Raw genomic sequence first — 27423 nt, 5'->3', positions numbered from 1 at the left:
ATCACACGATGACTTGCGACTTTTCACCATGAGTATGATCTTTACAGCTCACCACTGGCAACCTAACACTCAGGCTTTGTCCAGCATTTTTGACTTTGCAGCAGAGGCAACAAAAACAAGGCCATACGTCTCTCCAAAATTTTATTTTATTCATTCTTGGGGGTTGTGCGCATCGCTGGCAAGGCTGCCCAATTATTGCACATCCCTGAGGAGGTAAAGGTTGTGACTGAGTGACTTGCTAGGCTACTTCAGAGAGCAGTTAAGAGGCAACCACTGGAGTCACATTTAGGACAACACTGGGGAAGGACAGTCGGATTCCTTCACTATGACTTTAGTGAACCAGTTGAATTTTTAATAGCAACCTGACAGATTGATGGTCACTTTTACTGAGACCAGCTTTTTATTTCCAGAATTTTAAAAATTGAATTCAAATTCTCAAACTGTCTTGGTGGAATTTGAACTCAGGTTCTCTGGATTGTTAGTCCAGTAACATCATCACTACATGACCATACCTGAAATTGATGCTGGTTTTGGTTAGAGCATAAAAAGGTAGAGAATTTATGCTGTAGATAAAATGAGTTGAGCCTAGAGCATTCCCCATGGTCATATTATGCCGCACTTTTTCAAACACCCTTTAGGAGCATAGGAACATAGGAGCAGGAGTAGGCCATTCAACCCATCGAGCCTGCTCCGCCATTCAATACAATCATGGCTGATCATCCATTTCAATGCCTTTTCCCCACACTATTCCCATATCCCTTTATGTCATTGGTATTTAGAAGTTTCAACTTTAAACATACTCAATGAATGAGCTTCCACAGCCCTCTGGGGGCAGAATTCCAAAGATTCTCAACGGTCTGAGTAAAGAAATTTCTCCACATCTCTGCCCTAAGTGGCTTCCCTCTTATTTTGAAATTGTGTCCCCTGGTTCTAGGCTCCCCAACCAGGGGAAACATCTTACCTGTAACTACCCTGTCTCTCCCTTTAAGTATTTTGTAGGTTTCAATGAGATCAGCTCTCATTCTTCGAAACTCTAGAGAATACAGGCCCAGTTTCCCCAATCTCTCTTCATAGGACAGTCCCACCATCCCGGGAACAAGTCTGGTGAACATTCGTTGCACTCCCTCTATGGCAATAATATCCTTCCTAAGGTAAGGGGACCAAAACTGCACACAGTACTCCAGGTGCGGTCTAACCAAGGTTCTATACAATTGAAGCAAGACTTCACTACTCCTGCGCTCAAATCCTCTTGCGATAAAGGCCAACATACCATTAGCCTTCCTAATTACTTGCTGCACCTGAGAGGGTCTCAGTTTAACATCTCACCTGAAAGACTGCACCTCTCACAGTGTAGCACTACTTCTGTGAGGCACTAGGAGTGTCAGCCTTTCTACTCAGTAATTCTCAAGCTCCTCCTTTTACCCCAAGTTGAAAACACGGGTTACCATCTGAAACCTGTCCAACATCAACTGCTCTTTTCTTGAGGGAACACTTTGCTTCTTGTGGAGATTATGAACTCCTATAAAAGTTGTCGGCAGCTGCTTCCAACCTTTCGACTGTGTGAGTGTTGCTATGCCAACTTGAAGACAAGACACTTGTGGAATTTTAAAACTACTTGTTCCTAATGTGATCATTGCAGTTATGGACTGTAATGAGCCCGCATCCCATCCCACCCTCAAACCCTTCTCTCCATGGAAATTTTAACTACTTTTGTTGTTCAAACCGTTCGATGACTCTGGGCCAGAATAAGAAAGCAAACGCCTTCAGAAAGATGGCACAGGTTTTCAAGGGTAATAAAACCAATAACCCCTCACACAGAGGGTTCTCCCCAGTGCCCAGGCCAACATTAATCCCCCAATCAATATCATTAAAACAGATTATCCAATCATTTATCTCATTGCTGTTTGTGGGAGCTTGCTGTGTGCAAGTTGGCTAGCATGTTTCTCTATGTTACAACAGTGACTACACTTCAAAAATACTTCATTGGCTGTAATATGCTTGGTATGTCCTGAGGTCATGAACAGCACTATGTAAATTCAAAAGTGTTCTTTCTTTCGAATAGTAACACGTGGCCCATAGCTGACGCAGCAGCCTTTCCCCCTGACTCCCTAAGGCAATCAAACAAATTCCAGATCACACTTGCATGAATCATCTACTTTTGCCTCCCTGATATGCCTTAATTTCACTCCAGGCAATTAATTCATTGCACTGGCTCCCAGTTCACCAACATCTCAAATTTACCATTCTTGACATTGTCTTTAAGTTTCTCCATGGCCATCCCAGTTTTTTGTGACCCTTTCATGCCCGAATACCCCTTCCAAGCTTTACAATCCTCTGAAACGTCCTCTTGTGGGTTCCGACTGCAACCCCACCCTCCAACCGCGCCCCCCCCCCCCCCCCCACCCCACCCCACTCACCTTTCTTCATCCACCTTTGGTGGCCATGCTTTCAGCTACCTAGACCATAGCTTCTGGAACAGCCTCCCAAGACCCCTCCGCCTCCCTTTCCTCCTTTAAGGCCCTCCTTAAAACCGCCTCTTTGCCAAAGTCTTTGAATGCTCCTCCTAATATTTATCTGTTTGGTGTCTATTTCTCGCCACACTTTTATGTTAAAGGAGCTGTATGAATGCAGATTAATGTTTATGCTGATCTAAGTGCTAAAACCCAACATTAAGATTCACCTCCATCCGATGTATGAGATGAGAGCAGCTTGCTATGCAGCCAGCAGTTCATGTAGAGTCTCTGTTTGCGACCAAGCCATGAGCAATGACTTTCATATCAGTGATTATGAATTGTGAGCTCGTGAAATCTTCTTCACTGACCTTCCACCAATTTTCATTGCTTTCTATTCTGCTCTCCAAGGTTGACAGTAATGATTACATACTGTCCAGTTCTCTATCAGTCTCCCTATTTCTTTTCACAGGAACACTTGTTCAGCAATACAGTACAGAACATTCCACAATTGATGTATTTTATGTTATAAATAGTACGAGTGACAGCCGTGAGGCAGTTATATTCCTGGCTTACTTGTATAGTAGATGGGTTGGGAAGATGTTATTAGGAATGATTGTTTTATTTGACAATATCCTCCCTTTCTTGCTGGGATGCTGGAAGCCCTGGACTCCGACCAAGTGATCATTTTTCATGTGTAAACGTACATGGGGAGCGTTGCCTGGGGACTATTTGGCCATGCAAGGCATCATACTTTGCACTTCGCAGCACAAGCCACTGCACAGTGATGAGGATTGGGAATCTGAATCTGATTTATCCCCCCTCCCTAGTGGATAACGCTTTTGTCTCTGCGTCAGTAGGTTGTGGGTTTGTAGTTTCACTTCAGTTTCATGAGTTTCACACTCACTTGCACACAAAAAAATCCAGGCTGATGCTCCCAGTGCAGTACTGAGGGAGTGCTGCGCTGGCGGGGGTGTGGTATTAAGAATGAGATGTTAAACCAAGGTGCTGTCTGCTCTCTCAGGTGGATGTAAAAGATTCCATGGCACTATTTGAAGAAAGGCAGTGCAGTTCTCCCGGGTGTCCTGGTCGATACTTACCTCTCAATCAATACCAACAAAAACAGATTAAAGCGCGGCTACCCGACCAGACCCGACGACGTGTGTCGGGTTCGGGTCGGGTCGGGTCTCTCTTCCGGGTCCACCATTCGGGCTCGGGTCGGGCTGGATGTGGACAGTGCTGCCCTGCTCCGGGAGGTAATCTTCCAACGAACATTCAGGACGCCAAGGCGGGAAACGTGCAGTCCGGACTCCGCACTCTGCAGTAAAGCCTGGCTACCCGACCAAACCCGACTACATGTGCCCGGGTCCGGGCGGGCATTTAAAAAAAATTAATTTTGTACCCAAGCCAGGCTTTAAAACAGATTATCTGGTCGTTATATGGCTGTTTGTGAGAGCTTGCTGTGTACAAACTGGCTGTTGCGTTTCCTACATGACAACAGTAACTACACTTAAAAACGCTTTGGGAAGTCCTGACAGGTGCTAGATAAATGCGAGTTCTTTCCTTAATTGAGAACCCTGGAGCACGCCCACGAAACAATCTGGGGAATGTTTTAATAAAGTTTTTTTTTTGTTTTAAAGCAGGTGCATTTGTCCTTTCTGACTGAGCTTCCAGTACTGTGGTGTGGTTACACTTTGTGCTGTCTACTCGGTTGGACTCCGGCTTTAAGGCAGATGGAGTTGGGGAGCTCCCTTGTTCCATATATGGAAGTACAAGAGCCGGTGGTTATCAAGAGCTGGTGCTTATTGGAAAGTGCCTGTGAGATCTCTAACAGGAAAAGAAGGCGAGAGGACCTTATGCCTTCGACAGCCAGCAGTCAACATGCAGCTGTCCCCTTGAGCATTGCTGGGCTATGGCCGGGAGGGGAGGCTGCTGCTCCTGGCTCAGGCTCAATGAGGACAATGCCCGCTTCGCCCTGCTGGCCCTTTTCATCTTGCTGTACCTGCTGTGCGGGGCGGCCGTCTTCTCGGCCATCGAGCGGCCGATGGAGCTGCGGGCGCAGCGGGCGTGGAGCCGGAGGCTGGCCAACTTCACCCGGTGCCACAACATCAGCCGCCTGGAGCTGGGTGCCTTCCTGAAGGAGTACGAGGAAGCCAGTGTGGCTGGAATCAGGGTGGACCGACTGAGACCCAGATGGGATTTCACTGGAGCTTTCTACTTTGTCGGGACGGTGGTGTCCACCATAGGTCAGTGTGTCTCTTTACTGATTCCTAAACAAGTGGATAGTTTAGACCCCAGACTTCAGGGCACACAACTGTGTTCTCAGGTCATTTCCATGAAGAAATATTCCTTACATGCTGATTTTTAGTTGATATGAACTCTAAAAGCCTTTTGTAATTGATGTGATACCGAGACAGCTCCTGAGTTGAATTTTCCAAACTTTTATTGCTGTTTTATTTCCGGAACTGTTTTAACAAACACAATGAAGATTAACCCTCCCAGTTCTGATTCCCCCCACTTCCCTAATTTTTTTAACCTCTTCCTCTCTGTTTTCTTTCTCCCCTCCGGGTTTTCGACCCTTGAAGTGTGGGGCTGGCTGCTCAACAACGAGAGGCATCGCACCAAAGTCTGACCAGCTTCCCCACTCCCTCCCCCACCATATCATCACCACCCGACAGATACATGTGTGCATTTTCCAGTAGGGGTCTGAACCACTGAATGGTTCAGCACAGAATGAGGCCTTTTGGCCCATCATGCTGTGCCAGCTCTTTTTAAAAGAGCTGTCCACACCACACCCCTGTCCTTTCCCCATAGCCCTGCAAAATAAAAAATCCTGGCGTCACTGGATATTGAGCAAGAATCCCCAGACCCCTCGCTCAGGGATGCTGAAGCCAGTTGGATCACCTGTGCCGCCTCCCCAGGTGGATGAGCTAAAATAGCATAGCTGGAGTCTGGTCTGCACCAGGCTGGGCGGTGCATTTACAAACTGAGCCACTGAGAGAGGGCAAACTCTGCAGCTTTCCAAACCTACGTAATTCTTTCTGCCAGAGACCATCAGCTAAATGACTGACCGAGTGTAACCCTGGCTAAAATGCTTTGCACCACTTATTTAGCATTTAGTCCTTGCCTATTCCCTCACACACACACATACTTGTTACTCTGCCCCCAGACTCTGATGTGTCCATTCTTAACCTGCTCCCTCTTCCCCCTCCTTGACTTGACTCTTCACCTTCTGCCCAAATAGAGAGAATGTCAGGACGAAGCCAAGACAATTCGGGAATGACCTGATTGCCAGGCTTGAGATAAGGGGAACAGAGGGGGAATAGAGACAATCTAAAAGCTATAGCTCTAAGGCTCTGATGACAGTCTCTGGGTTACCAGCAGTAAGATCCTTCTCCAGCCAATGATAAACTGACTAAAACGAAAGCAAAATACTGCAAATGCTGGAAATCTGAAACTAAAACAGAAGAAGCTGGAAATCACTCAGCAGGCCAGACAGCAACTGTTCAGGGAGAAATGCTTCAGGTCAATGACCCTTCATCCTGATTTCCTTCAATTTTTCTAAATGCCCTGCTATAACGTCTTTAATAATAGCTTCTAACATTTTCCCTATGACAGATGTTAAGCTAACTGGCCTGTAGTTTCCTGCTTTCTGACTCCCTCCCTTTTTGAATAAAGGAGTTACATTCGCTATTTTCCAGTCTAGCACAACCTTCCATGAATGTAGGGAATTTTGGAAAATTAAAACTAACCCATCAACTATCTCACTAGCCACTTCTTTTAAGAGCCTAGGATGAAGTCCATCAGGACCCGGGGACTGGTCAGCCCGCAGCTCCAACAATTTGTTCAGTACCACTTCCCTGGTGATTGTAATTTTCTTGAATTCCTCCCTCCCTTCCATTTCCTGACTTATAGCTAATACTGGGATGTTACTTGTATCCTCTATAGTGAAGACCCCTGCAAAATATCTGTTCAATTCATCTGCCATCTCCTTATTATAAAGGAGCAGGAGTAGGCCATTCGGTCCTTCGAGCCTGCACCGCCATTCAATACGATCATGGCTGATCATCCAAACTCCGTACCCTGTTCCCGCTTTCTCCCCGTATCCCTTGATCCCTTTAGCCCTAAGAACTATGTCTAACTCTTTCTTGAATATATTTAACGATTTGGCCTCAACTGCTTTCTGTGGTAGAGAATTCCATAGATTCAACACTCTCTGGGTGAAGAAATCCCTCCTCATCTCAATCCTAAATGGCTTACCCCTTGTCCTTAGACTTTGACCCCTGGTCCTGGACTCCCCCACCATCGGGAACATCCTTCCTGCATCTAGTCTGTCCAGTCCTCTTAGAATTTTGTAGGTTTCTATGAGATCCCCTCTCATTCTTCTAAACTCTAGCAAATACAAACCTAATCGACCCAATCTCTCTTCATATGTCAGTCATGCCATCCCAGGAATCAGTCTGGTGAACCTTCACTGCACTCCCTCCATGGCAAGAACATCCTTCCTCAGATAAGGAGACCAAAACTGCACACACTACTCCAGATATGGTCTCACCAAGGTCTTGTATAATTGCAGCAAGACATCCTTGCTCCTGTACTCGAATCCTCTCGCTATGAAGGCCAACATACCATTTGCCTTAGAGTCATAGAGTCATACAGCACAGAAACAGGCCCCTCGGCCCATCTTGTCTGTGCCAGCCATCAAGCACCTACCTAATCTAATCCCATTTTCCAGCACTTGGCCCGTAGCCTTGTATGCTATGGCGTGTCAAGTGCTCATCTAAATACTTCTTAAATGTTGTGACGGTTCCTGCCTCTACCCACCTCTTCAGGCAGTGCGTTCCAGATTCCAACCATCCTTTTTCCTAAAATACCCTCTAAACCTCCTGCCCCTTACCTTAAATCTATGCCCTCTGGTTATTGACCCCTCCGCTAAGGGAAAACATTTCTTCCTATCTAATCTATCAATGCCCCTCATAATTTTGTATACCTCTTCTTAACTGCCTGCTGCACCTGCATGCTTACTTTCAACGACGATATTATATTATACTATATTATCCATTATTAATTCCCCAGACTCACTTTCTATAGGACCAAAGTTCACTTTAACTCTTTTCTTTTTAAAATATCTATAGAAACTCTTACTATCTGTCTTTATATTTCTAGCTAGCTTTGTTTCGTACTCTAATTTTACCTTCCTTATCAATCTTTTAGTCAGTCTTTGTTGTTTTTTATATTCTGTCCAATCTTTTGACCTGCCACCCATCTTTGCACAATAATATGCTTTTTTAAAAAGTTTGATACTATCTTTAACTGTTGTAGTTAATCACGGATGGCGGGTCCCCCCTTGCAATTTTTCTTTCGCATTGGAATGCATCTATTCTGTGTATTCTGAAATATCGCCTTAAATGTCTGCTACTGTATCCCTACTGACCTATCCCTTAACGTAATTTGCCAGTTTACTTTAGCTAGCTCTGCTTTCATGCCCTCATAATTGCCCTTATTTAAGTTTAAAATACTCCTCTTGGACCCACTCTTCTCTCCCTCAAACTGAATGTAAAATTCAATCATATTATGATCGCTCCTACCTAGGGGTGCCTTAACTATGAGGTCATTAGTTAATAATATCTCGTTGCACAATACCAGGTCTAGTGTAGCCTGCTCTCCGGTTGGCTCCAGAATGTATTGTTCCAAGAAATTATCCCGAAAACATTCTATGTACTCCTCATCTAGGCTACCTCTGCCCATCTGATTTTTCCAGTCTATATGTAGGTTAACATCCCCCATGATTATCGCCGTACCTCTCTGACAGGCTGCCATTATTTCTTCCTTTATACCCTGTCCTACTGTGTGGTTAACGTTAGGTGGCCTCTACACCACTCCCACAAGTAACTCCTTGTCTTTATGATTTCTCATCTGTACCTAAACAGCTTTTACATCCTGGTCTCCTGAACTTAGGTCATCCCTCCCTATTGTGCTAATGCCATCATTAATTAACAGAGCCACCCCTCCACCGTTTCCTAGCTTCCTGTCTTTCCTAAATGCCATGTACCCTTCAATATTCAGGTCCCAATCTATGTCATCCTGCAGCCATGTCTCTGTAATGACTATCAGATTGTACTTACTTATTTCTATTTGCGCTCGCAGTTCATCTGTTTTGTTTCGAATGCTATGTGCATTCAGATACAGAGCCTTTAGTTTTGTCCTTTTATTATTTTTGTAACCTCTAACCTTATCTGTTGATTTACTCTTAGATTTGTACGCTCTGTCCCTTCCTGTCATAGTCTGTTTATCATTTCCCATATTAATACCTTCCTCTCTTGCCTTGTCTCTACTTCTTGATTTACCATATCTTCCCAAATTTGATCCCTTGCCCCCACTATTCAGTTTAAAACCCTCTCCACTTCCCTAGCTATGCAGCTCGCTAGAAAACCGGCCCCAGCACGGTTCAGGTGTAGAGCGTCCCAACGGTACAGCCACCACTTTCCTCAATACTGGTACCAGTGCCCCACAAACCGGAACCCATTTCTACCATAAAAGCAAAATACTGCGGATGCTGGAAATCTGAAATAAAAACAAGAAATGCTGGAACCACTCAGCAGGTCTGGCAGCATCTGTGAAAAGAGAAGCAGAGTTAACGTTTCGGGTCAGTGACCCTTCATCGGAACTGACAAATATTAGAAAAGTCGCAGGTTATAAGCAAGTGAGGTGGGGGTGGGGAAAGAGATAACAAAGGAGAAGGTGCAGATTGGACCAGGCCACATAGCTGACCAAAAGGTCACGGAGCAAAGGCAAACAATATGTTAATGGTGTGTTGAAAGACAAAGCATTAGTACAGATTAGGTGTTAATACACCCATTTCTACCACACCAGTCTTTGAGCCATGCATTAATTTCTCTAATCTTATTTGCCCTATGCCAATTTGCATGGGGCTCAGGTAATTAACTCGAATTAGGGATTGAACCTGGTGCCTTGCTGTTACTGTGTGCCTCAGTACCCCACCAGGCAGTGCAGTTATCCACGCAGCGATGAGGGGGTGATCCCAACCGTGTGGCCTCTTTCTGCTGGACAGGAATAAGTGTTTATTTAAACTGCAATAGATCAAGGAGATATGGACAGGAAACATACAGTTTGATATTTTTTCCGTTACTTGTAACGAAACTGAATAATTAACTCCAGTGCTGTTGATCTGCCTTTTCTTCAGCCACTCATTTAATTGCACACTATCATCAAATGATGCTTTAATAGCAGAAAGGGATTAAAATTCGGTCCATTAGCAATGTGCAAGCACCACAGTGCAAGGAATTCAAACAAATCGACAGCTGGGGCCATAAAGCAAAAGGTTATATCAAATGTCAATAATTAATATTTCCACATAAAAGTTTCTGCAAATGGAGATCCAGCTGTTAGTGTTGATTAGTATGAGGTGACGACACATACTCAACTCTCAGGGACTTCAAAAAATACACATATTCAATCTGTGACTACAAACCTCTTCACCCCTGCCTCAGCTCATCTGCTGCTCAAACTCTCATCCAAACCTTTGTTACCTACAGACTCGACCATTCCAATGCTCTCCCACCTTGCATCCTCTATAAATTTCATCTCATCCAGTCCTCTGTTGCCTGTATCCTAACTCGCACAAAATCCTGTTCACCCATCACCCCTTTGCTCATCGACCTACGTTGGATCCCAGTCCTGCAACGCCTTAATATCAGAATTCTCATGCTTGTTTACAATTTCCTTCCTGGCCTCGCTCACCTCTGTAATCTCCTCCAGTCCTCAAAACCTCTGAGATCTCTGCAATCCTCCAATTTTTAGTCTCTTGCATTTCCTCAATTTTCATCACTCCACTATTGGTGGCGGTGCTTTCAGTTGTCTCGGCCCTAAACTCTGGAATTCCCTCCCTAAACCTCTCTGCCACTCCTCTCTTCTCTTTTAAAATTCTCCTTAAAACCTACCTCTTTGACCAAGCTTTTGGTCACCCTGTCCTTTTCTCTCCTAATGTGGCTCAGTATCAAATTTCATGCTCTTGTGAAGCACCTCTAGATGTTTCACTATGTTAAAGGCACTATACAAATGCAATAAATTGTTGTTGTTGCAACCTACAGCAAATGTTCTCTGGGTTTTCTCATTCTGGTGTTCGTCCAGTTCTCTTCTAAAAAACTGCCTCTCACTGGAGATGGTTCAACATGCAGCAACCACCCTTTGGTATCTTCTCCCACCCCCCTCGAAAGGCCATCCTTTGGGTGTCATTTGACAGCTTTTCTACTGCAGTGTGCATCACATGTCAGCTTAATCCTGGCCCTTGCCCCGACACACACACACACACAGTTTCTCCCCAGCGAGGGGCCGCAGGACAGTGATCAGAAATAGGTCTCATTGTCTCCCCTTGTAGCTCAGGATGTGCTGAAGCCAATTGTGGCACTCAACTGTAGTCCCAGCTGACGTCAGATTGTTCTAGGGATGGAATTTGTAATCTTATTGTCTCAATCTCCGAACAGCATTGGGAAGTGCATTTAGGAATTAAGGTCTGCCAAAGTAAACTCCTGTCCTAGACATCTTGTAATAAACTCTTCCATTAGAAACTTCCCACTGTATTGATTCACCTTTCTTACTGTTACGGACAGGTGGAAAGTGGTGGGGGTGGTTCCCACTGTTCACCTCCCAACTGACTGTAATCGTGTTTTGTTAAAAATGGTGAGTTAATCCCTGAGTGTATTTTTATGTCAATTAAACAAAATAAACAAACAAATGACAGGTTTTCTTGTAGGTAAAAGAAACGAGTTATCTTTACACAATTTCTGAATTAAATGCAACTTCACCCACACACACATTCACTCACACACACATACTCAAGAATAGATAGATAGAGAGAAAAGGGTAGATACTTTCAAATCCAAACTGAGGTAAATGTTCATGGTTTACAGTAAACCTGTTGAATTTTCTCAGGTGGACAGTCTCTTTTAAAGCTGCAGGCCTGGGTAGTCTTGAACTTGTTGAGGTGAGTTCTAGTGGTTACAACTCAGCACAAAGCTGGTGGTGTAAATTTTGTTTCCTTCACAGATGGAAAGACTTAAAGTCACTTTGTAATGTCTCTGCTGTCGTGGTCGTTCAGTTATTGTTCAGTAGGGTTCTTCTTCTTTGGTGGGATTTCTTGCACAACCTCTGGCTGGACAGCTTTCTGAAGGTGTTGTTTTGATCTCTGTCTCTCTCTCTCTTTCTCTCTCCAGAGGGCTACCTTTTTCAGTAAAAATCCATCAGTTTCGAGTTTATGTTAGGAGATACATGGCCCTCTCCCCTGGTGTGACCACACAATGGGCCAGGATATGATAACCATGGCTATCAATTGATGTCTGAATGGGGACCATTCTGGTAACATGGTGCTGCTTCACACCGATTCATTTTGATTTGGGCTGTGAGTCAGTCTGTCTCCAGAATCCTTTGTTAGTTCATTCATGTTGATCAGAGTTATTAATAGTGCTCCTTTCAATTTCAAAGGGGTTCTCCCCAGAGCTATTTCAAATGAGGTTAACGAGTTCCATCTTTGCAGACAGGTTTGTTGATTTCCAGTACAGGAGGGGGTCAAGTGACTGCTACTCCATTTTAACTATGGTACAAGTGTCCATGTTCTTGTGGTTTGGTTTAACAGTTGACTTTTAAATTCGTAATTCTTCCATTTCATTGTTTGTTTAATCACGGCTCCTTCCGTGCATGACATTACAAACTTCTTATATTGTAAACTCTTACAACAAGTCTCTCATTTCAGAAATCTTGCCGCCAGAGGAAGCTCCGCTGTGATCAGCAGAGGAGCCGAATCCTTGGCTGTATAAAAAGGTTTGTCTGCACTTTACACCCTCTGATCAATACTTTGATAATCACTTTACAGCCTTTGTTTCACTAATGTCAAACTACGGAGAGTGAATTTGTTGTCGAGGCCTGAACTGGTTCCAAAGCGGAGCAGACTGAAACTAAAAAGACCCCAGTTACAGCAGAGTTATGGGGTATTTTGACACTTACAGTTCTCATTTGATCTCCTTGCAGGGTTTGGGATGGCCACACCAGTGACTGTTGGCGGCAGAATCTTCCTGATCTTCTACGGCCTGGTTGGCTGTGCCGCCACCATCTTGTTCTTCAACCTGTTCCTGGAGCGGATCATCACGCTGCTGGCCTACATCTTGCGGTGGTTCCACGAGCAGAAGTTACAGCGGAGTGGGCTGATGGGGCCGCCGGACTGCCGAGGCTCCAGCCACTCGGGGGAGTTGGACAGCCTGGACGGCTGGAAACCTTCCGTCTACTACGTAATGCTCATACTGGGGATCGCGTCGATTGTAATCTCCTGCTGTGCGTCGGCGATGTACTCACCTGTTGAGGGCTGGACTTACGCCGAGTCCCTGTACTTTTGCTTTGTGGCGTTCAGCACCATTGGGTTTGGCGATTTGGTGAGCAGCCAAAGAGCGACCTACGCCAACCAAAGCCTGTACCGCGCGGGGAACTTCCTGCTCATACTGCTGGGCGTGTGCTGCATCTATTCCTTATTTAATGTCTCCTCCATTGTCATCAAACAGTTCCTCAACTGGATCCTGAAGAAGATGGAGTGCCAGTGTTGCCGACGGTGCCAGAGCAAGAAGGTGAGAACTCACTGGAATGCTGTACATCCGGCAACTGTCAAGACCAGACGGCATGAAGTCTCCGTGGAGACGGTGTGTGACAGCGAGACAGATGGGCGCCGGATGTCGGGAGAGATGATATCCGTAAAAGACTTTTTGGCTTCCAACAAGGTCTCCTTAGCTATAATGCAGAAGCAACTCTCTGAGACCGCCAATGGAGGTCCCAGGCAAAGCCACTCCCGGTACAATGGCTTCTGTGGCGGTGTCGGCGCCTTGGCGATCATGAACAATAGGTTGGCAGAGACAAGTGTGGATAGGTAGCCTCATGGATCGGAGGCCTTATCAGTTATCAAAGTGAATGGAAGTTAACTTGGTGGTACAACTGACTGATCCTCAGTCTTTGCCCGTCACCTTTGGTGAATAGTAAAGTTTGCAGCCAGTATGGTCCAAGATCTGATCACTTGCTTCGCGCTGAGGTAGTTGATCTCAAACCGGGGCAAAGGTGATGGGGGCACTTTGACTTGCTTCAACAAATTGGTTGAAGGGCTGGACAAATGAGCCAGGGTCCACGCTGCTAAGTGAAACCCAGCTGGCAGGTACAGCTGTAGACCTCATCTTCAGTCTCTCCTGCCATGGTCTCCCACAGCAAGCACTCGCAGCCAAGTTTCGCACACAACAGGTTCGTCAAAATGACTGAGGACGCTGGCACCTTCAGGAAAGGACGGGAGATAACTGGGCTTTCTCCTAACAACAACAACAACAACTTGCATTTATATGGCACCTTTAATATAGTAAAAGATCCCAAGGTGCGTCTCAGGAACATTATCAAACAAAACCTGACACTGAGCTAAATAAGGAATTATTAGAACAGGCAACCCAAAGCTAGGTCAAAGAGGTAGATTTTAAGGAGCGCCTTAAAGGAAGAGAGAGAGGTGTAGAGGTTTGGGGAGGGAATTCCAAAGCTTAGGCACGATCACCAGAGGCAGAGGGATGAAAATTGTGGATGTGCAAGAGGCCAGAATTGGAGGAATGCAGAGATCACTTACTTGATATGGACAGTAACACCGAATTATGTGGAGCTTGCTATACATTCTGGGAACCACTTGAATTACACAGGGTGATGGCGCATCTAGGTCATGCTCAACCTGAAAAGTCATGTAAAATCTATTACAAGACTGTAGAACGTATCTGTGAACATTTCTGCTACTGTAAATTTAAAAAAGTCTATTTGAAAATACTGCATTAATATTGTAATATATAGTTTTAACAATTGAAATGTCAGCTTTTATTATCCAGAGCAATATTTTCTTGTGAAAGAATTTGAAGAGTACAAGATGATACAATTCAGCTCTCTACTGCAAATATCAATCAAAGTATAACTGCTGGATAACAGAAAGAAAGAACTTTCATTTCTATAGCACCTTTCACAACCTCAAATTGTCCCAAAGCGCTTTACAGCCAATGAAGTAATTTTGAAATGCAATCAGTTGTAATTTAGGGAAATTCGGAAGCCACAGCATGTTCTCACAAACAGCAAGGAAGCCAATGTCCAGATAATCTGTTTTAGGTGTTGGTTGAGGGATAAGTATTGACCAGGGCACCAAGGAGTTGTGGACCCTCTTCTTGAACCGCTGCAGTTCTAGTAGTGATGGAGCACCCATGATGGAGGAGAGCTTTCCTTGAGAGTAAATGGAAGTGAGTGGACTTTACCTGCTACTCGGTTCAAAGTTACTTCATTGAAATGACCAGACTGACCAGAATAGACTGCAGTTGGGGGATCTTGCACATGCCATACAATGAATTGAATGAATATTGAGCAGAATGGGCCCATATTCTCTGGAGGTTAGAAGAATGAGAGGTAATCTCATTGAAACTTATAACATTCTTACAGGGCTTGATGCGGAGAGGTGTTTCCCCTGGCTGTAGAGTCTAGAACTAGGGGTCATTGTCTCAGGATAAGGGGTCAGCCACTTAGGTCTGAGATGAGGAGAAATTTCTGCACTTGGAGAGTTGTGACACTCTCTAACCCCAGAGGGCTGTGGATGCTTAGTCATTGTGTGTATTCAAGGCTGAGAGCAAAAGATTCTTGCAATCTAAGACAATCAAGGGACATGGGATAGGGTGGGAAGGTGGAGTTGAGGTTGAAGAGCAGCCATGATCTTACTGAATGGTGAGCAGGCTGGAGGCACTGTATGGCCTACTCCTGCTCCTATTTCTTACATTCTTGCAAAACCTGAGGTACATGAAAACTTGTACAATACAAATAATACATGATGCTCTTGGCGTGATATTTCTATTTATTCTCTGGATTTGGGAGTCACTGGCAAGGCTGGCATTTGTTGCCCTTGATAAGGTAGTGATGGGCTGCCTTCTTGAATCACAAGTGCTTTGACACAACTTCAAAGGGCAGTTAAGAGTCAATTCTGTGGTGTGGGACTGGAGTCATGTATGTGGTCGGCGAGTTTCCTTCCCTAAAGGAAATTAGTGAATCGATTGGGTTTTTAATTACAACAAGAATGGAGTTGAGGTGCAGATCAGCTGTGATCTAACTGAATTGCAGAATAGATTCAAGAGGTTGAAAGGCCAACTCCTGTCCCTAATACTCTATTGCCTTCTCATGCTGCAATTGCAACTGAAATTGCAAATCTAAACACTGACCCAAGATTGCAGCAGACAACATGTTGCACAATATTAAACAAAGATGCACTTGTGTACAGAAAATGCAGCAACGGGCACTTTGAATGTTAATTTGCAGTCTGTAACCCAACCAAATGGAATGCACTGCCTGGAAGGGTGGTGGAAGCACAACAAGGAGATATTACGGCAGCTGACCACAAGCTTGGTCAAAGCGGTAGGTTTTTAAGGAGAGTCTTAAAGGAGGAGAGAGAGAGAGACGGAGTTTAGGAAGGGATTTCCAGAGCTTAGGGGCTAGGCAGCTGAAAGTATGACCGCCAGTGGTGGAGCGATGAAAATTGAGGATGCTCAAGAGATCAGAATTGAAGGAGGGCAGAATTCTCAGAGGGTTGTAGGGCTGGAGGTCATCATAAAGATAGGAAGGGGGTGGAGTGGGGTGGCTGTGGTTTAATGGTTTAAGACCATTAAAGGATTTGAAAACAAGGATGAGAATTTTAAATTTGGGTTGTGGGTGGACCAGGAGCAAATGTAGGTCAGAGAGCACAGGGAGTGATGGGTGAACGGGGGCAAGATGGGTGACTGGCCAGGAGAACATTGAAATAGTCAAGTCTAGAGATGAAAAAAGGCATGGATGAGAGCATTCAACAGTAATTTTCAAAAGGGAATTGGATATTTACTGCAATGGGAAAATTTTGCAGGGCTCAGGGGAAGGAGTGCGAATATCTGGTTAGCACTTTTAAAGAGCCAGCAAAGGCTTGATGGACCAAATGGCCTCCTTCTGTGTCGTATGTTTCTAAGAAAAGTACAGAGGTTCCTCACAGAGTTAAATTTTCACCTCTCCGCCCACCCAAGGTTCATTTCTACCATGCAGTGATTTATCTGGAGGTTATTTAAATCTATATTTCATCAGGAAACCAATTTACTGATTGGGCTGGAGTCACTCTGGATGAAGGTGCCGTGAGTGGAAGGCTGGTCACTGTGATTATAGATTGGCGTCAGAAGTGAGCGCTGATTTGTCGAGAACACTTGTAGTCACCTTGCCATCAGTTGTAAGTGCCTCTCAACGCTCTCATTCTCAAATTTGAAATTTAAGCCTTGCTAGCTGGAGCCAAAAGCACATTTTCCCCCCCTTTAATATCATTACCAGAATTCTCAATCAAACTTTGAAATTATAGGGCAAATGTAAAAACATTGCAAAAAAAATTCACCTGACAATACTATTAAATATTTATATGGGAGAATCACAAAGCAATCTTAAAATGCAGGCTATTTTAAAGGAATATGCCAAGCAAGCCTTTCGAATGCTTTTTATTCTCTCCCATTCTCTACAGCTTCCAATGACTAGACTGTCATCTTTACATTACCATTATTTAACATACTACTTGATTAAATCACCTTCCCATTAACTCTATTGTATGGAAGCCCAGTGGAATAAACATCATTTAATAGCCGCTAAAAGAAAGATAGACTTACATTTATAAAGCATGCTTCTCGATCTCAGGATGTCCCAAAGCGTCTTACAACCGAGGAAGCACTTTTTTTTGGAGTGCAGTCACTGTTTTAATGTAGCAAAAGTGGCAGCCAATCTGTGCAAAGCAAGCTCCCACAAACACTGAAGTCTGATTGTCCACTTGGCAGGGAAGTGTGTGGTAGGAGACTGCAGCTATCAACCACTGGGAACCATCGGGAAAGAATGGAGGTTGGTGGAGGCTTGGAGTGGTAGCGAGGAGGGAGAAGGAAGGGAGAGAGCACAGGAAGGGGGAAGAGAGGTCTCGGGGGGGGGGGGGCAGGGGGTGGGGGGAAGAGATTGTGGGGAAAGATCGCAGAGAGGAGACAAAACCGCCGGTGGGCTGAGATCGTGATGGGGAGAAATCATGGGGGAGGTATTGTGGGATGCAGAAATCATGGGGAGGGGGAGGTTGCAGCAGGGAGAGATTAGAGGAGAGTGATTGTGGGAGGGTGGGGGAGAGATCCGGGGAGGGAGAGATCGCAGGTGGAGTTGACTGATAGCAGCAGAAATCTGCTTGAGAGGCGGAGATAGTACTCCTGCTCTTTCAGACCCCCAGCAGTGCTGGAAAAGTATTTACCTCTAGATCTGGCAGCTCCTGCCTCCCTTTCCATAAACTCAAACGAATGGCCAAGGTCAGTGACTTCATCTTCAAATGTCATATCCCACCAACTGCACCACTAGCCTCACATATTGCCCAATGAACCAGACTCCCATCAGTAGTGACGTTTGCTCCCTCTAATATTGTCACTGAAGTGAAATCTGTGGAAATGCATCACGAAGCCCTTTCGGAAGCCCTTCCTGGTGATAATGTTGGTTTCAACGTGAAGAACGTTTCTGTTAAAGATATCCGTCGTGGAAATGTTGCTGCTGACAACAAAGCTGATCCTCCAATGGAAGCTGCTTCCTTTATTGCACAGGTTATTATCCTGTACCACCCTGGACAAATATGTGCTGGCTCTGCCCCTGTACTGGATTGTCATACTGCTCACATTGCCTGCAAGTTTAGGGAGTTGAAAGAGAAGATTGATCGCCGTTCTGGCAAGAAGTTGGAAGATTGCCCCAAAGCTGTGAAGTCTGGAGATGCAGCCATTGTAGAGATGGTTCCAACCAAGCCCATGTGTGTGGAGAGCTTTTCAGAATACCCACCTCTTGGACATTTTGCTGTCCGTGACATGAGACAAACTGTGGCTGTAGGTGTGATCAAGTCAGTTACTAAGAAGGAATCTGCTGTGAAAACTACCAAGGCTGCAAGTAAAATATTAAAGAAGTGAATATCACTGCTGAGCCCTAGCATTCAGCAAACCCTGTTGAGACTGACATCACGAAAACATTTCCATCAATCATGACTCATACCTAACATTCATAACTGCAGCTCATCTTTAGCACTGTTACAAACCTCACACCCGCATCTCACAGTTTGCACACACTATCAGCAGTTCAACAATGACCAGGAAGGATGTTCCCGATGGTGGGGGAGTCCAGAACCAGGGGTCATAGTCTAAGGATACGGGGTAAACCTTTCAGGACTGAGATGAGGAGAAATTTCTTCACCCAGAGAGTGGTGAGCCTACCACAGAAAGCAGTTGAGGCCAAAACATTGTATGTTGTCAAGAAGGAGTTAGATATAGCTCTTGGGTCTAAAGGGATCAAAGGGTATGGGGCAAAAGCGGGAACAGGTTACTGAGTTGGATGATCAGCCATGATCATAATGAATGGCGAGCAGGCTTGAAGGGCCTACTCATAGAGTCATACAGCACTGAAACAGGCCCTTCGGCCCACCGAGTCTGTGCCAACCAACAACCACCCATTTATACTAATCCTACATTAATCCCATATTCCCTACCACATCCCCACCATTCTCCTACCTACACTAGCGGCAATTTACAATGGCCAATTTACCTGTCAACCTGCAAGTCTTTGGCTGTGGGAGGAAACCAGAGCACCTAGTGGAAATCCACACAGTCACAGGGAGAACTGGCAAACTCCGCACAGGCAGTACCCAGAACCAAACCCGGGTCGCTGGAACTGCGAGGCTGCAGTGCTAACCACTGCACCACTGTGCCACCCACTCCTATTTTCTATGTTTACATGACTACTACATCACCTAAAAACAGATTGCAACCACACTCGCTGACTCACTTCCCTCTCTCTTGCAGGACAAGGTTGAGAATAACCACAGACAGCAACACCGAGCTGGCAATGTCAAGGAGCATGGAGGAGTCAGGCACCAACTTTGCACAGAGCTTAACACAGAGCATAGAGCCCAACCTTTGCAAGTGGTGGCCAACACCATTAGTAGACTTGTGGACCCAACCATGGTGCAGCATTTGCTATCTGATGTCTCAACTTCCTCTGTAGCACAAGCAGAAGCCACCCAATGTCTGGGTGCTGCAGGGACTAACAGGGTTTCACAGTAATCCGACAATCTGTCCTCCAACTGATTAAGAGGATTGCTGAGGCTCTGCCCTGTGGGAGCATGAAACCTGCTGTCCTCTTTTAGGAAGACAGCATTTGTCCTCCCACCGCTGCCACTGCGCTTGGACAGCCAGATAGCCCCTGCCAAGATGGTGCAGTCCGCAGCTGGGCCTTCCAAACCTAGAGCTGTTCAAGGTCATCCTCCAAGGCCAGCTGCAGTTTCCTTCACTGAAAGTCAGCAGTCTTCCACCAGCCATGCTGCAGCCACTGGGCTAGCTCTGTGTAGGAGCACTAGGACAGGCAAAGGCATATGTAAGATAAGCACTAAGGGAATGCGTAAGGGTGATTAGTTTATGCTTGTATGCAAAATGATATGCTTACATTTATAAATATTTTGAATGTTTATTTTGTGTTGGCTTTTACTTTTGCATTGTGCCAAACAGACGCTGTGATGGTCAGTGACAGAGGGAAGATAAAGTGTGGGTCTGTTAGTGAATGGGGAGTTTACTGCTATTGCAGTTGTTCACAGACACCTTGACCAGAAAAGGCACTGTCTAGGTTGCCTCCTCCTTTCCTCTTCCTTTCCCTCTTGCTCTTCCTCCTGCAATCCTCGCAAAGCCACTTGCTCACTCTGCCTGCTACTGAGCGGCAAAAGACAATGAAATGTAGTCAGCTGTCCTTGAATAGAGAGCATCAGTTAACCTCCTTTATTAAACAGTGGACAGAAAACTGCAAAAGGTTAGAAATATCTCTAGCTCCAGCCTGGAAGGAGTCAGAGCTCTATGCTCTGTGTTAAGCTCTGTGCAAAGTTGGTGCCTGACTCCTCCATGCTCCTTGACATTGCCAATTCAGTGTTGCTGTCTGTGGTTATGCACCGGCAATGCGGTCCTCGCCCTGCTCTGAGGTTGCAGTTGTGTCTGCAGCAGGTGGCAGATTTCAGTGAGGACATCTGACACACTGTTCCTCAGTGAGGCTCAGGCAGGAGAGTTGCTCCCTGAACATCCTGGGCGGATATGGCTTCCTGCTGAAAGCCTTTCTCCTGCTCCTCCATCTCCCTCTTCTAGCGGCTTGCCCTGCTCTGTGTGACCTCTGCTCATTCTCCATGTCATGCTGTATTCCAAGGAGAATGTCGATTACTGTATCCATTTCTGAGAGCAACAAGTATGCTCAGAAGCCTTAAAGTCAGGACAAAGTCGTTCAGCACCTGCCACGCCACTCTGTGTAGGCTTTAGCAACTTTAAAGAACTTCAGAAAGCACCAAACACTTGTACAAGTGTAGCAACAGCCTGCAGAAATCAATCAGCAACAAATCTATAAGTAGTTGATGATCCCTTTAAATAACGTAGGTGGGGGAATCCTTCCTGCGAGTGAACACATGCTCAGCCGTGCATGGTTAAGAGAGGGCGCTGAGCTCCAAAATAGCAGCACTTGCGTCACGTCGGTGTCACATGCCGATTAACTTTATGATCTGCATACTCTGTATACTTCCAGCGGATGCTCACCATGTGCGCTCACACCCTCACCAATATGGCATCCCATACGACTTGCACCAGAAGTGTGTATAGACGCCAGGGATACCAATTTGGACCTCTAAGGGCGCACGAACAGGCGCACCAGTTCCAAATTTTGCGTCATATAATTATGGGCCCACTCCTCCAGAGTGGATTACTCCGACACCACAAACCCACTCTGGATTTCACATATTTATTAATTTAACCCCCCATCTAACTTGACCCTCTCCGGCCTGTCGATAGTGGGGCAGTATTAAAACTCCCTCTATTGTTATTGAAGAGATCAGGGTTTGACAAAAGATTTTACATTGCATTGGCTCCATATTGGTCTCCAGGCAAAACCTAGCCCCCTCCCCACCCCGCACCCCCCGGAACAGACTAGGGCAAGACCAGAAATCTATAGGCCGGGAACTGGCAACCACTGAAAGATTGCACAAAGTATGGGCTTTAATCAAAGCTAGGCAAGGAGATGATTGGAAAGCTTTATCATTGTGAATCAATATTGATTTATTCAGGCACGATTACGGAAATTAGATCCTTCGCATCTCATCCAAGTTTTGAGAAATCAAAGCTGACTCCTCTTAGACTGAATTAATGCCGGCCGCATTATACTTCGAAAAGGGACTGCTAAGTGCCAGTGGCTTAGGTTTGATAATTGCCTTCTTTCAGCATCAGGTGCTTGTATTAAATCTGATGTTTTTTGCCGTTATTACAATCAGGAGTCTCTTGTACTGACTGCTACTCAAATGTGATGAATTTGGTTATTAGATCTTCCTTGCAACTGCTTGGGTTCCAGCTCAGTGGCAGAAGTGCAGTTGCTGCCATCTTTTCAAAACAATCTGGGATAGGTGTTTTAGTTTTTGTTTAAATCGCTCTCTTTTCTGAATCTTGCCTGAAGATGGCCCCAGATGAGGCCCACCAAGGACCTTGACGCCGGCAGAGCCTGGCCCGATCCGGCGGTGGTCAGGCCGCGTGGCAGCATCACCCACCGCCCCCCACCGCCGCTCGGTGATGGGACCGCAATTTCAATATTTAAATAAATTAAAATACCTGAATTAATTAATTTCACGTCGCCTCCTGATGTCCTGCCGTGATCTTCACCCCGGCGGCCGGCACCGCCGCTCCTTCGGATTCCAGTCTGGGGAAACGAGGCACAACACTGGTGAGGAGGTAAGTTTATCATTGCAGGGGTGGGTGGAATGGAATCAAATGAGCATCATGGTGTAGGAGATGGTGCGAAGGGTTGTAGCTGGAAGTTTGTGCAGTTTGAGGGGGGAAGGTCACATGGTAAAGGTAAGTATTGTGGATGGGGGGAAGGGCAAATCATTAATTTAATTGTTATTGGGGCGGGGGAGGGGTGGTGGGAGAGGCCTGGGTTGGTAAGATCACTATAGAAATCACACCCCACACCCCCACCAACCTGACTGTCAGGGACTATTGCAATGAGTTCCTGACCACATCCTGTTCACACCCGAGTTCCCACTCCGGCTGACTAGGTCGTGGATCTGGCTGGATTTGGGTGAGAGTCCAGTGAGAATTATTCTGACGAGGTCCGGCTGTTAAAATTGTCCGGGTCAACTGGTTATTCGACTGCATGGGGCATCACAGGCAACCCACTTTCGAGGTTTGCGACAGTTGATGATTTCTGGCTGTCACCTGCCACCTGGTGGTCACATCAGGCCTAGCCACTCTTAGTCTGTTGACCCGTCTGCCTCTTTTCTCCCTCAACCAATGCCAGGAAAAATGCTCTGTCCCTTCCACCCTTCCCTTGTTATGGCCACATAACCCTGCTCATTCCTTCCCTGGCAGATTCATTAGAAAATTTAGTTTGAAGTGTCAATTCCTGTACATGCACAGTACATAGTGGGAAATACAACAACAACTTGTATTTATATAGCACTTTTAACATAATAAAATTGTCCCATGTCACTTCACATATGACACTGAGCCACACAAGGAGATATTCGGGCAGATGAATAAAAGCTTGGTCAAAGAGGTATGTTTTAAGGAGTGTGTCAAAGAAGGGAGACAAGGTGAGAGGCAGAGAGATGGAGGGAAGGAGTTCCAGAGCTTATCAGCACAGGCAGCTGAAGGCATGGCCGCCAGTGGTGGAGTGATTAAAATCGAGGATGCTCAAAAGGCCAGAATTAGAGGTCATTGTAGATCAGCGAGCCCAGGGGTAATGGGTGAACAGGATTTTGGTGCGAGTTAAGACACGGGCAGCAGAGTTTTGGATGACCTGAAATTTACGGAGGGCAGAATGTGGGAGGCTGGCCAGGAGTGTGTTGGATTAGTCAAGGCTAGAGGTAACAGAGGTATGGATGAGCATTTCAGCAGCAGATGAGCTGAGACAGGGTTGGAGACGGGCGATGATATGTAGATGGAAATCGGCAGCCCTAGTGATGGCATGGATATGTGGTTGGTAGCTCATTTCAGAGTTAAATATGACACAAGGTTGTCAACAGTCTGATTCAGCCTCATACAGTTGCCAGGGAGATGGATGGAGTCGGTGGTGAGGGACTGGAGCTTGTGGCAGGGAACGATCCACTCCTGTCTGGCTCCTGTGCACGTGCACAGTGCACATAGTTATCAGATTTGTATTTACAAGGTAACCCCAGGAAGGTGTATATGCAAAGCACCTGACCAAATGGGAGCACAACAAGGTAGGTTCAGGATGGAGCAGTCTGTGGGCAATAGTCTGCTCGATTAGTGAAAGTTTGGTGGTGCAAATAAAATGAACAGGAAATGGAAAAGCTGTCAGCAGTTTGTGGGGGAGTCCAGAACTAGGGGAGTTCCGAAGAAGGGTCACTGACCCGAAACGTTAACTCTGCTTCTCTTTCCACAGATGCTGCCAGACCTGCTGAGTGGTTCCAGCATTTCTTGTTTTTGTTTCAGAACTAGGGGGGCATTGTTTTAAAATTAGGGGTCGCCCTTTTAGGACAGAGATGAGAAATCTTTTCTCTGAGGCTTGTGCGAGTGGAACTCTCTGCCTCAGAAGGTGGTGGAGGCGGGGTCATTGAATATTTTTAAGGTGGAGGTAGATAGATTCTTGTTAGGCAAGGGAATCAAAGGTTATCGGGGGTAGATGGGAGTGTGGAATTCAAGACACAAACAGATCAGCCATGATCTTATTGAATGGCGGAGCAGGCTCAAGGGACTGAATAGCCTACTCCTGCCTCTAATTCGTATGTTCAGTAAAAGTGTCCATGAAGCCGTTGGATTGTTGTAAGTCTTGGTTGTGGGAGGAAACTGGAGCACCCGGTGGAAACCCACACGGTTTACCAACATCTTTAGGGAATGAAACCTGCCATCCTTGTGGGCCTATATGTGACTCCAGTCCCACAGCAAAGTGGCTGACTCTTAACTGCCCTATGACGCAGCCTAGCAAGTTTCTCAGTTGTATCAAATCTTCAAGAAGAAATCCACCAGCACCTTCTCAGGGCAACTAGGGATGGGCAATAAATGTTGGTCTTGCCACCATCCCCGGGATGAATTTAAAATAAAACATTGTATGACTCCTATGAGAGCGAGGGCTGATTTTACTCCATACTTAACCAGCTAGCTGAGATTCTATGATAAGAGAAACCTGGGTATATCACACGGCTTCAACAGATTTCTTTGACCTGAGAAGACAGAAAGATAAAGACTCTGTTAGATTGTGGCACAGACAGCAAACTACTAACAGGTTTTACTGAGCAGTAAACAGATAAAATGAGCAGTAGCGAGATTAAACACATGATTTATTGTATTCATATTCTTAACCATTCCTCCTCAGGATGTGGAAAGCAATAAAGTTGCCTTTCCTGCACCCGTATCAAACTGGACCTTGTAATATGGTGCCTTGATTAGTTCTATATGGCGGTTTGCTATCTCAGGGTTTGATAGAGCTCAAGGATAAGATCTGTCACCACCTCCTTACGGGGATGGGTAATAAATGCAGCACTGTCAGTGTTGCCCATGCCCTATGAGCAAATAATAAGGGAAAGATTTCTGGCCTTCCCATTTGCTATCAGCTTCAGAATATCTGCTGTTAGAGCAAATCAGTCTGAGAGAGATACTCAAAACCCTTTGAAGCTAAATCAGAGCAAAGGAACTTTATTTTTAAAAATGCATCTCGCAACACTCCCTTAGAGCTGCAATCAAACATATACCTTCAGAGGATCCTTGGGCAACTTGTCTTTGTACTGAATGGCTTGGTTCACTTTCTCTGATCTATCTTCCTCATTCAAAAACAGTGGCAGCCCCAAACATTGATATGACAAGTAGGGTTGCCAACCCTCCAGGATTGGCTTGGAGTCTCAAGAAATTTAAGATTGATCACCAGGACACTGTTGCAAGCAAACTGTGGAGAAAAACCATAGCTTAGTTAAACAAATACAAAAATTAAAAACATTTTCTTGGAAAATGACTCTTTATTTATAAAAATATTGGACAAGGAAAAAAAAGGCTGACTGATGGTCAAGAATCATCCAATTGGATAATGAAAAGTCTTTTCACTTTCCAATTGGCTGTGGGAAGGGGGCGAAATGAGGATTAAGGTGTTGGACGACCAATGGCAGGAGTCTGGCCAGAGAGTTGGTGGCAGGAGGTCAAGTTGTGAAACCTTCAGGAATACATTCAACCATAGGGGTGGCACAGTGGTTAGCACTGCAGCCTCACAGCTCCAGTGACCTGGGTTTGGTTCTGGGTACTGCCTCTGCGGAGTTAGCAAGTTCTCCCTGTGACCGTGTGGGTTTCCACCGGGTGCTCCAGTTTCCTCCCACAACCAAGACTTGCAGGTTGATAGGTAAATTGGCCATTGTAAATTGCCCCTAGTGTAGGTAGGTGGTAGGAGAATGGTGGGGATGTGGTAGGGAATATGGGATTAATGTAGGATTAGTATAAATGGGTGGTTGTTGGTTGGCACAGACCCGGTGGGCCAAAGAGCCTGTTTCAGTGCTGTATCTCTCTATGACATAGTTGGCAACCCTAATAATAGAAAAGACTCAGTTATTTTCTGCATAGTATTTACCCTGTGTGTACAATGACCAATAAGCAAGATCCAATAACACAGTCTAGCATGGACAAGAATGCTTTGTTTTTTTGTCACTGTGATCTACAGTAAGTAGGGAGGCCAGTGACTCATATGTAGGGTTGACATCTTTCATAAAATTCAAAATCAAATAGGGACAAGATGGACTTTCACTGTTATCTTTGTTTTGCTGCTGACAAATGTTCCTTGACGTCAGTTGTGGCTCAGTTGGTAGTACTCTTGCCACTGAGTCATGATAGCTGTGGGGTCATAGTCCGACTTAAAATCTTAGCACAAAAATCTAGGACGACGCTCCAGTGCAGTTTTTTTTGGGTGAGATGTTAAACTGAGGCCCCATCTGCCTTCCAAGATGGTTTTTGAAGAAGAGCCAGAGAGTTATCCCAGGTGTCCTGGCTAATATTTATCCGCCAACCAACCTCACTGAGAGCTTGCTGCGTGAACATTCACTACTATGTTTCCTACATTCAAAAAGTACCTCATTGGCTGTAAAGTGCTTTTGGAATAAAAACAGAAAGTGCTGGAAATACTGAGCAGGTCTGTGATCTTTCATCAGAACTGGCAAAGGTTAGAAATGTGATAGGTTTGAAGCAAGTAAAGTGGGGGTGAGGGGAAAAGAGAACAATAGGGAAGGTGTGCGATAGGACAGAGGGCCGGAGACAAGGAGATCATGGGGCAAAGGCAAAGAGAGTGTACTAATGGTGTGGTGAAAGACAAAGCATTAGTGCAGAGAGAGTGTTAGTGACAGAATAATGAACAGCCCAAGCCAAAATTTCTAACCTTTGCCAGTTCTGATGAAAGGTCACTGACCTGAAATGTTAACTCTGCTTCTCTCTCCATTCCCTCCAAGTGCTTTTGGATGTCCTGAGGTCATGAAAAGTGCTATATGAATTCAAGTCTTTCTTTACCTCAATAAAGTTTGCCTCACAGCTCATGGGACACAGAAGGAAGTGACAATAGAATATTTTAGAAATCAAACTCTGAGCACATGATTTGCTTTCTGGAAACTTCCAGAGAGGCTGCCCAAAAACTGGAAGGATAAAATAAAAGGCAACCCTTGTGACATAAAATGGGACAAAGCCTACAAATTTCATGTGGGCCAATCACTGTCCATGCCACTAAGCAGAAGTTTGAACAAGTTCAGCAGCAGCATAATTCTTTAGGAAGCGGTAGAATTAGGTAAGAGTTGAAAAAATAGGCTTCTGTTTTGAAACTGGATATTTTCAAATTTTTATAATGTCAAAAGGAAGACTGCTTAATCCAA

At 45.3% G+C, this 27423-nt stretch overlaps 1 protein-coding gene and 1 pseudogene across 2 annotated transcripts; both read left to right on the top strand.

Annotated features, from left to right (window-relative positions):
• The first annotated feature begins 3412 nt into the window (after positions 1-3412).
• Positions 3413-15362, top strand: LOC137353075 (potassium channel subfamily K member 13-like). Of its 2 annotated transcripts, none has more exons than XM_068019042.1 (3): positions 3413-3706; positions 4091-4696; positions 12495-15361. In XM_068019042.1, exons 2-3 carry the CDS (start codon positions 4363-4365, stop codon positions 13379-13381), a joined length of 1221 nt encoding a protein of 406 aa, XP_067875143.1. In that variant the 5' UTR covers positions 3413-3706; positions 4091-4362; the 3' UTR covers positions 13382-15361. The 2 variants fall into 2 exon arrangements, with proteins under 2 accessions (XP_067875143.1, XP_067875144.1); XM_068019043.1 differs by having other exon boundaries at positions 3414-4696; positions 12495-12751; positions 13019-15362.
• A 2534-nt stretch (positions 15363-17896) lies between these two features.
• Positions 17897-18490, top strand: LOC137353214 (elongation factor 1-alpha 1 pseudogene; annotated as a pseudogene).
• The last annotated feature ends 8933 nt before the right edge of the window (positions 18491-27423 follow it).

This window comes from Heterodontus francisci, chromosome 40 (genome assembly GCF_036365525.1).
Source record: "Heterodontus francisci isolate sHetFra1 chromosome 40, sHetFra1.hap1, whole genome shotgun sequence".
NCBI classification, from domain to species: Eukaryota; Metazoa; Chordata; class Chondrichthyes; order Heterodontiformes; family Heterodontidae; genus Heterodontus; species Heterodontus francisci.
This window is presented reverse-complemented; position numbering and strand designations above follow the sequence as displayed.